General features: G+C 38.4%; 1 protein-coding gene across 3 annotated transcripts in view; it reads right to left on the minus strand.

The window, feature by feature from the left end:
- Window positions 1–5,452, minus strand: part of Cntnap5 (contactin associated protein family member 5) — a 907,059-nt gene extending 901,607 nt beyond the window's left edge. For all 3 annotated transcript variants that reach the window (XM_042685183.1, XM_042685182.1, XM_042685181.1), the window contains exon 1: window positions 5,371–5,452. In XM_042685183.1, coding sequence (XP_042541117.1) covers window positions 5,371–5,452 — 82 coding nt within the window. The remainder of the gene's footprint in view (window positions 1–5,370) is intronic.
- Window positions 5,453–11,916: the final 6,464 nt, after the last annotated feature.

Consider the following 11,916-nt stretch of genomic DNA (forward strand, 5'->3'; position numbering starts at 1 on the left):
TGCAAAGAAATTTAGGAGATATGATTCTGCCTAGATTGTCTGTGGAATATGCTGAAATTGCCTAAAGCCATATGGGAAGGGTGATAGATTCAAGATTAGGGTATTAGATAGGCCCAGCATTATATTGGAGTGCATAACTGATGTCTACTTTGTATGCTTTGACCTGTCATCTATTAAATTACAGGATATGATTTTAATTGTTCGAATGCACTGCCATTTGTTTAATAAACATGGGAGGGGTATTCACAAGTAATCCTTGAGGTTTTTATCCTTTCTAATCAAGGATTTAATCAAATAATATGCAAGAAAAATAAATTGGCATGCGCTTATACAGGTATGAAATCTCTTAACTTTGGATATTGTTATAACATTTACCAACTTGTATTATGTTTATATGACAATTTGAAGTGGTTTTTATTTTCTACCTTTCTGTTTGTTTTTTTTTAAGTATGACCCAGCAATTGGCTCCAATGTAAACTTCTATTTTATACCCTTTGCCATGGATAAAGTTCCAGAACCTGGTCTTAGAGATTAGGCATCTTTCCACAGATGTTTATAGGTAGTGCCTAACCAAATGTATCATAATAAAATTCATATCTTGCAAAGAGTTGAACATTTAAAAACAGATACAATCTTAGATCAGTTTTACACTATTTAGCTTTATGGTATTAGAGAAATTATTGGCATCTATAACATAGAAGTTAGTCATCTATAAACCGGATCTGTTTGTACATGTCATGTAAAATTATGTGCATGAAATGAGAGCTTTAAGAGTATAGTTGTTGGTAGAAATTAAAATTACATTATGCCATAATTCAATTACAGTTGCTTTATAATGTTGAAGTATAACCATCCCAGAAATATACAAATAAAATAGTCACTATGCAATAGCATTAAATATAAAATAAATTAGAATTGTATTGTATATTAGTTATAATTTGATCAAATTCCTTCATTTATTATGGAAATCATTAGGCAAAGCAGGTTATCTTCACAAGGTCATCAGGCAGGAAGTAGCAGATTTTGATGAAACAGAGAACTTTATTTATAAGTAAAAATATGTTGGTAATTGGCTTCAAATGAGTATACTACAACTTTTAAATAAAGTTATATTAAGTAAATTGCTATTTTTTTCTGTTCTTCCAAGCACCTAGACATCATTCTTCACTGTCTTATCTTGTGATGACAATTTTCATTGCATATACAGACAATATCTCACTTATATCTCACTTATAAAAGCAAAGATTATCTCAGTTATAAAAGAAGATTTCTCACTTATAAAAGAAAAAACTTTGGATCACCATATAAAGGGTTTAAAGACATTTCAAGTGATATCACAGAGCTATTGAAAGGAAATTCAAACCACTCAAGAAAAAGGGGAGCCAATAAAAAGCACATCAAATTAATCAAAAGAGCAGGAAAAATCTGCAATTTAAAGGACACTCATTCATTAGAACAAGAATAAATAAATACAAGGTGAGGTGATTCAGATAGCAACTAATATTGTAAAGTTGAAATGTTGTTGCAAAATTACTAATACCAGCTTTAATTTACATTTTGTAGAACTGCTGACCTGATGTGAGATGGAGTTTATGTAACATAATGGAAAAATGGGAAGGGAAGGGATGGTAGGGGAAAATGAAGGAGGGGGAACAATGCTCCATAGGAAATGTGATCATCACCTTACTCATTTTTTAATTGTAACTCCTCTGTACAGGATCTTTACAATAAAAGTAAACATTAATAAAAAAGATAATGGAAAGAAAGTTCATGTGACCCCTCAAAAGTCAAACATGAGACAATTCAACAAGACAATCCTAAGGACTCTTCCAAATAAGCATTAAAGTGCTTCAGTCACTTCTGCTAACTATAGATGACACTTAAGTGTATCACAATCATTTTCTCACTAAACAAAAACAGTTTTTCCTTGTTTATTCAAAATAGTATGTATTGATTGGGTTTATAAATTGGCTTCTGACAGTTCAAGATATAGTCTACACCTATCTTTGTAGATACTTGCAAGTGTGATTACCATATATCTGAGATAAAATTCCTGCCTGAGATGTCAAAAGTCAGATGAAGAATTTTGTGTTCTTCTCTTGAAGTTCTATCACTTTGATCCTAACATGAAGCAACAGACTTAGATAAGGTGATTAGAGATCCTCCCAATTCATTTGGGTAAAACTTAAAGCTACTGATAATCACATAATATATTCCTTTATAAAGATACGATGAGTAGTAGCACTGTGTGTGTGCTATGCTCATCTCCTATCATCTGAATGCAACTTCTCCCATTACAATAGTCTTTCATCACACCTCATATCAGAAGAATCTGTTTAATAAGACATTTAGCCTTTCACTTTGGAGTAGTCACATATCTCAATTGGTGAAAGTTGGATAACCGTAATGGACATCTGACCTCTTGGCTGTGCCCTAAATAGGACAAGAGTTTCTTAGTTTTTCTAATTCTCAGTTTCACTTTAAGAAACTATCAAGTTCTACCACTCCTTCCTGTGTCAAAGGAGTTGATATTACATGCGAAATGGTTTTTCATTTAAAACTGGGCTGTTAATATCTATATTTGAAATTAACTAATCCCCTTAAGGTAAACCCAATGGAAATGCTGGAGCTATTTAATATCCGGAATAGCTGGAATGGGGGAATTTCCAGAGATTTTATTACTCATAGGTAATTATATTCTCAGCTTAGATTCATAATATCTATATTGTAGCTGGCCCTCCTAACTTGGCTTTATTTTAATTGTGTTTAATTAAGAACATATAACACCTGTAACTGGATAAACATCCATTTTTCCTTGGAGTTGAATGCCCAAATTTTGATCAGATTTTGAGATACTAAACAAATATACATCCATGCATGCATGTGTGTGTAAACATACATACACACACAATATAGCAATAACAACAAATTATGAGGAAAAGAATAAAAACAAGCAAGTTATTTTTACATCAAATAAGTCCACAGGCATAATTACATGCTATGGAACAACTTAATATATGTTCCATTTTTAAATCTACCATCACAAATAACATATTATTTCGAATAGAGAAAGAATAATCTTCAAAAAATAATTTCTTCAACTTTAAAAAGACTATTTTAAAGGAAATTTCTGTTTCTCAAAACATGCACATAATGGCAAGCAGCTTGTGCCTGGTAGCAAACACAAGCTCTACATAGAGTGAATAAAGAGCATACACAACAGACGTGTGCAGGGAATATAGAATGATCAGGCTCTTTTTTGTTGGAAGTGTTACCTCCATGCACTAGGTTCTTAAGTCTTTCTCTGCTGCTATTCTATTGTTCTCTGAGTTAATACATTTTACAGAGTATAATCAACATCTATCATTTGTCCTTAAGAAAATCAACTACAAAATATTTAGCAAGCAGTGTGCATTCAATTGAAATGTTGATTGGAAATGGGGGAATTAAACTGTCACTGATGAAATACTAAAGCTCATTATCACAAAGTTTCATTTTAAATGTTCAGAATTAGCTTTGTAACTGCCTCAGCAGTGATAAGCATGAGTCTTAAATCCATGCCATTTAGGTTTTATGAGCATTATTAAAACATATTAACCATAATTCAATTAATTTACAAAAAATGCCATTCTACATTTTCCCCTGACTCATAAGAAAAGGTGCTGCTTGAGGAAGTCCAAACCATACTCCTATGAAATATGTGTTATTTCCGCTCTTCCTCACCCCCACCTTTGTGGACCTTCAAAGTATTCACTCCTTCCAGACAGATAAGTGTGCTAAGGGGAAAATGTAGTTCATATAGTCATACCTTTAGATCATCAGGACAATACTGACCTCTAGTGTTGCCGGAGGTAGAGAAAAACTAGCTACTGTCAAAACTTCCTCTTTCTAAATCACTTAGACCTTTTTCTAAAGCATCACAGGAACAATTTCACAAATAATTGAAGAAGAGAAGGAGAAGGAAGAAGAGAAGAAAGTGGAAAGGGAAGAGCATAAAGAGAAAAGAGGAAGCAGAAAAAAGAAAAGAAATATGAGCTTCTCACCTGCTCCTATATACTCCCTGAAGTAATTTCCTAACTAACTTAGTTCCTGGTAGGCTGGCTTCTTTAGCCCTACTTTAAGAGAAAAACTTTAAAAAAACATCTTTATTGAGCATTATTATTGTAGTTAGTAGTACAGACTGTGTAGCTCCAAAACTTCTGATCACAGATAGAAACTGTGGTTCTACTTTGGACAATTTTTAAAGCTTAACCTTTTTTACTTTCTTTCCTTGGAAGGTTTGCCCTGGAGTGGGGGGAGGGAACACTTTATGTTCTCTTGGATGGAAGGTGTGAGGCAAAAGGGATCCTGAGGAGAGAGATAGAAATATCTTCACCTTTTTCTAACAATAAAGCAAATTAACAAACAAGAAAAGATATAAAACTGTTCCAATTTGGATAATATTTGCAAGGCTCACGACAGGAATAGAGGATGGAGGAGCAAGCCCAGAAACTTGAGAAACCTTGATAAACCATCTTTGGAAACAACACAGATGGCTTAATTGCATTCTTTCTCATTTAGAGTTCCCGGAGCTGGAAAAGAAAAACAAACTTCCCTTCCTGTGCCTAGAGAGGCAGCTGAGCAATTGAGCTTGAACCTAATAGTTCTAGCGATTTATTCAAGTTTGACGAAGTGGGTTCTTTAAATACACCATGCAGGTGGCAGATCTCCGGGTGTCCAGCCTTCCTGCTTATTAAATTAAATGTTCTGCATTTACTAAGGTTTTAGAGCCTGGACAACCTAGGGTGCACTTAGTGCATCCCATTACAGTGTTGGTTGCCACAAAGATTTGGGGTGGAGTATATTAAAGCTCTTCTCCCTGTAATAGGGGCAGCTGTTTATCTTGTGGTTAAAAACATTGGGCCATAATTCTTAGGCCCAAACTCCCAATTCTATTGGTTGCAAGATACCCCAACTGTGCTAAAGCCAGATGTGGTAGGCGGCCACAGTCAGAAATGAGCCGCTCTCAGCAAGCCCCTCAGCTGGGAGCATTTCTATCCATGGAAGCTCAGCTCCTGGTGCACTCTATTTGAACAGGGGCCCTTCACGGGAAAGCCCTGATTGTGGTTTAGCAGCGCTAGAACCCCGAGCTAGTAGAAAGCTAAGGGAAGTTTGCAGTTCCTGGAGAAAGGCAGGAACATCAGCAGGGGTGGTTTCTGGGAGCTCTGCTAACTTTTGGGATGGAGTGATGGAACCGAACCGATCAGCATTTCTTTTCCTTGTTCCCTCTTCCCAGAGCTCACACAATTAAGTACACCCGGACAGATGATTTTCTTTCTACATGTAGTCACCTCCCACCTCGCCTGCCCGCCTCCAGCTTTTGGTACTCACAGTTGGTCGCTGTTAATCCTAATTGCCACAAGCCAGAGAACAGCAAAGTCAAAACGCTGGTCAGCCGTGCCGTAGAATCCATTTCCCCCGAGTGAATGGCCCCTCTCAATTGAATCCCAAATTCGCAGGCGCCAGTCTTGGCTTCTCTGTCTCTCAGTCTGTCTGTCTCTCCTCTCCTCGCCGCTGGACCCCCTCCCACCCCCCTTTGGGGAGATACACTCTTTTTCACTCCATCCCGCGCCGAGACGCTCTAAGGAAACCGTGGCCAGGGGGGCTTCTCCAACGCTGCGGCTCTGTCGACAGTCCCTGCAACTGCTGCTGGCGGTTCTCGCCTTCCTCGCCCGCCTCTTCCTCTTTGTCCCCCACTTCCTTAAAGGTGCAAATCCAAACCCAATCGCTCAGTGGATAGCCTGATCCACCTTGTCGGGCGCGAGCTCTGGAATCAGCACCCGGGTGGCGGACAGCTCCTTATAGGCGAGCCGGGCTGCGCGGCACCGCCCCCGGCCAGGCCCGCCCCGCGCTCTCCTATAAGAGCCGCCTGGGCGGGTCTTCACACGGCTCTGGTGCCTTTGCTCAGGCTGGCTTCCACCGTGTGCTTTGGCTGCCTGGGAGGGAAAAGGGAAAGGATGTCTGTCTGTCTTCTGTCTCTCCTCTCTCTCTCTCTCTCTCTCTCTCTCTCTCTCTCTCTCTCTCTCTCTCTCTCTCTCTCTCTCTCATTTCCGCTCTTCATTCCTCCCTACTGCCTTCCATCCCCACCCCTAATCCAAGGGAGGATTAGAGATGCAGAAATTTAAGCCCGGGGGGTGCACGGATGCTGCGAAAAGGACACTATAAAGGAGTTGGAAGACAGGCGCACTAGAAAGAGGGAATTTCCCGTGGAAAGCTTTGCAACCTAAAGGACATGCCTTCCTTTCCCTTTTGGAAAGGAGGAGCAAGTAGCGCTTGGATGGTGAGATCTAATTTCCCTTGCGCTGGTTCCCTAGGAGGGAAAGCTGCTGAAATGGATAATATTAGGATTTTTGAGTTCGAGTTTTAGCATTAAGTCTACTCTTCTGCTTTCCCCGCCCCAAGCCCGGCTCTCTCCTCGCTGCCGGCAAATACTGCAGAGTGTCCGGTGCTGCTTTGAATCCAGGAGCAGCTGTGGTTCACTGGGTATGAGAGGTGGATTGAGGAAGAGACAAATGGGTGTGGTAGTAAGGAGAGTCAGAGTAGGAGCCTGGGTTGGCTCTTGAAATCAGAGTGGCATTTAAATTCAAAAAGAGAAAAAGAGTTCTTTGATTTCTTTGTGGAGGCTGTCTATTAGAAATCCTAGTTTTTGCTTTCTAGTACGTTTATCTGGGGACTGTCTTGCTTTACCATAAATCAACTTATTTTGTTTTTATTAGAAGCTGTCAGAAAGCTGTCAAACGTTCACAGAGTGAGCGACCATAATCATTTCCCCTCTATGAAGCTCACAATCAAGTTAAGGCTGATAGATTCTGCCCAATTCAGAGGAAGTTCACGTCTCTCTCTCTGTGTCCTCACCCCAGCATCAACAATTATGCAGACTTCTTTTCCACTTCAGATTCCTGACAAGCCTTGTTGTTCAGCAGCCGCTGCATAAGTACAGCAGATTGAGCAGACTATAAGGCATCTTTTGCATGAATCCAGAAGGTTCTCCTTGTGGCCAGAGCCTTTTCACGTCATTGGAATACTAAAAGACAGTTCAGAGATGACCTTATCTGGGTTCCCTGTTATCTCATGAGAGAAGAAGGAATTCTACAGTTTCTGTCAGTTGCAAATAAATGGCCCTCTTCTCTGTAAGCTTCTTAGGGAAAGTAGTTATGTAAGTCACTAATGCTTGGGCACCTGGAAGACAGGCCCTGCAGAAGCTTTCCTGGACAGGAAAGACTGCACCCGGGAAACAATGAAATACAAAATATCAAAGATGAGGAGCCCCAGGAGCTGCCCTGTTGGCAGGAGGCTGCCAGAGGAGGAGAGTATTGAAGTTCAATGGCTTGAGCCTCCCTCTCTTCTCCACACCAGGAACACATAAGTAACTGCCACCCCATGCTTTGCCTGCAAGAACTGAAGATTAAAAGTTGCCTAGATGTCTACCTTCCTAACCATATTGGGAAGCCTAGGGGAAAAAAAATAAACCCTTATTCAGCTTTGTATGTTCTTAGTGTATGTGGTACTTAGACATTTTTTAAGAACATAAAATGCTATAGATATAATTTAAGACATTTTGGAATTCTGCCCTCACAGACAAGCCTACAGGTGAACTTTGGATTTTGTCTATACTATCCCTGTGCATTTACCAAACACATTTACAACCCTATACAACAATTGCAACCACTTTGATTGTCGTTAATCAATATAGAAGTGGTATCATACTGCTTGTACTTTGCAGTTGATGTTGTGTTATTGACATTTATGCATATAGCTACATGAAGTATCTTTCTCTTCATCTTATCTGTTGTATTTATTTTATCTCATAAATATGCCAACATTTATTTGCTTGTTCTTCTATGTATAATCCTATATATTATTTACAATATTCTCCCCAATATAAACTTGGGAAACTCTTGTAACTACATCTTAGCTATTTTCATATTTAAGAATTTTTTTGTGTGTTTTGTTTTGTTGTTTTGGATTTTTTTAGGGGGGGGGAGTTAGTAATATGGCTTGCACTCAGGACCTTTCAATCACAAGTATTCTGACACTTGACCCTGTTTGTTTTTGTTACTTTTTAAAATTGAAACTTACATTTTTGTCCAGGTGGACTTGGACTTGGACCTAGACTCTTCTATTTATGTTTTGTTTTGTTTTGCTTTGCTTTTTGTGCTAGTTGGTACTGGCAGGACCTAGCACTTTTTTGGCTTTTTAACTAAACACTTGTACTCTACCACTTGAGCTACACCTCCACTTCCAGCTTTGTGCTGGTTAATTGGAGATAAAAGTTTCATAGATATTTCTCCTCTGGTTGTTTTTGAACCTTCAGATTTTAGCCTCCTGGGTAGCTTGCATTATAAGCATTAGCCACATGGCAACAGGAAAATAGCTGGTGTGACAAACATGCATCACAACCACCAGTATTCAATTGGTTGAGATGGTTCATGCTGTCCTAAACCTGCAATTCTCCCAGGTAGCTAAGATTGATGCGAGCCACTGAACCCCACTTCTTCAGCTTTATTGGCTATTACAAGTTATTCCCTAACATGGTGGTACTAATTCGTAATTCATACTTCTGCCTTTGCTAACAATGTGTGCTATTTCCTTTAGGTTCACATCCTTCTCATCTCTTCAAAGTTTGTCTCTTTATAAGTTCAAAATTGATAGTGAAGGAAAGTTTAATCACTGGGTTTACAAGTTTGATGCATCTCCAAGAAAGAAAAAAGGAAACAAAACCAAAAGTTTGGATAAATAAAGTATTTTTTAAATTGTATATGCAGACATCATTTACTGGCAGAATGACTTAAAATGCATCATTTGTGCCAGAAAATATGCCTGTAAAGTACATTAAAAAAGGCAAGTAGAGAAATCTGTTAGCATAAAGCCCCCCACTTGTGAATGATCTTCCACTTATTAGTAAATATTGGTGCTCTGTATTTAGGTGTACATATGTAGGCTCAGTGTATAGTATATAAATTGCACCTAATTTAAAATCTGACTTACAGTTGTCGCTTTTTTCTCTCTCTCAAACACACCTGTTCTCAGAGCAACTTTGAGCCTTAAACAGCAGACATTTGTCTAAGATTTGTTAACATTTCAGCAAGAACACTGCAGTTCTGAATGGAGAAAGGGGGAAACAGCTGTTCCCTTCAGACAATACTGTAAACAATGCCATCTTCTGGGGGCATTCTGGCAACAGGATTTTTTTTTTAACTCCACAATAGAATATTAATTGCTATTAAAAACTGGTTTCAGCTAGATTGGTATTTATCTACTGAAATTATTTGTAAGGCTTTTAGTCTGATAAATTCACCTTTCCTACAATGGAGTAGAAGTTGAATAATCTCCCATTTTGTTCCCATGTGGCTGCATATAAGCTAACTTATTCTTGCAGAGTACCTTGTGCTGAAGAGATTCATAATTTCTGGACAGTCAGCATAGACTGGATAGTAATAGGGAAGAAGGATAATGGATAATTGAAATCTGAAAGTGCCTCTATGTAAAAATAATAAATCTGGATACTTTCTCAAAAAACTTTTAACCTGAATAAATATAGATAAATAGAAATATAAGAAAATAGTTATTATATTTCAATTGTCATTTTGATATCTCTATTTCTCTGTCCTCGGTAGCACAGGAGGAGAAGAATCACTCATCAAATGAAATTTCAGCCTTTGGATATTCAACACATGGCTGGGTGCATTGATTTTCCGGCCCTTCCCTAAAGCATTCAAAAGAGATGTTTGGTCCTCTCCATTTTATTGATAAAATCCTAAGTGAAGACAGATTGAAATCTTAAATATTATACAGAATTAATAGCTTCAACCCAAAAGATACTGAATATAAAACTCCCCACTCTATTTCCTTTACCTTTAGAAATCCTGCAGATATTGTAACATATGAAAACTGGAATGTAGAGAAGATGACTTTTTAAAATATATTGATGAGGCAAATAGATAATTTTCCTTTCAACTTCTTTTCTTCATATTTTGATTTTATTTTTCTTTCACATTTTGTTTTCCTTATCTATAGAATGTGGCCAACAACACAGGGTATAGTAAATAACAACAGAAAAGAAAGAAAGAGAAAATGTTTTCTTGAATCCTTTACAGAGTCAAAAATGGTTTAAGCAGAAGAAGACATACACAAATGTGTGAGTGTGTGTGTGTGTACGTGTGTGTGCCAGTGTGTGTGCTATGACTAGGACTTGTGCACTGTCTCTTGGGCTTTTATGCTCAAGGCTAGCACTCTACCATGGAACCACAGCTCTACATCAGATTTTTTGGTGTTTAATTGGAGATAAGAGTCGCATGGACTTTCCTGCCCAGGCTGACTTTCAGCTGCAATCCTCAATCTCAAACTCCTAAGTAGGTAAGATTAAAGGTGTGAGTCACTAGTGCCCAACCATACACACATTTAAAAAAGGTAGCAATAAAATTAGCAAATGATTCCTGCCAAGCATCTCCTATTATAAGTTTTTCTTTCTCTGGGAAAGAACACTTTCAGGCAACATAATGAATTAATTCTTTTTGGCTCCAGGAAAAGGGTTTTGAGTCACCCAGTGAGCTATAAAACTTGTTATTCAGGTCAGGTCAAGTCAAGTGTATTTGCCTTAACAGGAAAGTCAAGTCTAAAGATAATGAAAGCAGAATTCTACCTTTGCAGAAGACTGGACATTCATATTAATGCCCAAGGACTGTGAGCACATGTGGAGAAAAATGTTCTCTCTCCTTAGGTTCCCTCAAGTAGCTCTAAGTCCAATTCAGTCCTGTCACCACAATATTCATCCTGACCTAGTCTCCTTAGCTGGATGCTGGTGGCTCATGCCTGTATATACTAACTACCTAGGAGGCCAAGATCTGAGGATCTTGGATTTAAGCCAGCCTGGGCATAAAATCCATGAGACTCTCATCTGAAATTAACCAACAAAAAACTTAAAGTGGAGGTATGACTCAAATGGTAGTACACCAGACTTTAGTGGAACAAAAACCTATAGAGCCCAGATCCTGAGTGCAAGCCCCAGTACTGGCACATTTTTACACACACACACACACACACACACACATTTTTTTTTTTGCCATCCATCTCTTGTATTTAAGTAGGTGTGCCTGACAGGTACTTCCTGCTAAAATACCATGGTACTTACACATACTGCTGTCTCCTTTTCCCACAGACTTCTTCCCACTAGTAAATCCTTAAGCCATAAAACCACAGTATTAATGCTGTGATGGATTCTAGATTATGAATTCTAGCTAGACCTCTTCTGTTGAAGACCCTGTGGACTGTAGGGTAAAGCGTTTGTTCATGTTCTGATTAGTTTCTCAAAAATGCTTTCTTAACGAACTTCTGAGTTTGAGTTTTCAACATACCTATTAGGTTTCAAGAAATGTTGACAACTAAACAAGATTAGATAGAAATGGGTATTGCCATCTCTGTCCAAAATTATATCAATCCTAGGTCAAGTCCTTGCACAAAAACTCAGAGAAATCCTTGTGGTCTTTCATCCTCCTTTTTCTAAATAAACCAAGATATCAATTATATGAGAAAATGAATATAAGTGAATTTTTGGATGATATTTGGGTAGTTCACTCTCCTGCTTATGTATTTGGATTCATTCGTTTGTTTTTGAGGCAGAATCTCTGTATTTAGCCTAGGCTGGCCTTGAGCTTGCTGTCCTCCTGTTTCAGTCAGCCTTCCAAGTACTGAGATTACAGACTTATGCCATGACACCTGGTATGTGTTTTGCAATTATTTGGTTGTGTGTTTGAATACTGTTACTGGGTTTGATCTAGGGTCACACTCTCACTTAGCTTTTTCAGCTAAACCATCGCTCTCTACCATAGAAGCCACACTTCCAGTACTGAGTAGCTAGGATTCTAGGCATGAGCCATT

The sequence above is a fragment of the Dipodomys spectabilis genome, unplaced genomic scaffold (genome assembly GCF_019054845.1).
Source record: "Dipodomys spectabilis isolate Male_0828 unplaced genomic scaffold, ASM1905484v1 ptg000094l, whole genome shotgun sequence".
NCBI classification, from domain to species: domain Eukaryota; kingdom Metazoa; phylum Chordata; class Mammalia; order Rodentia; family Heteromyidae; genus Dipodomys; species Dipodomys spectabilis.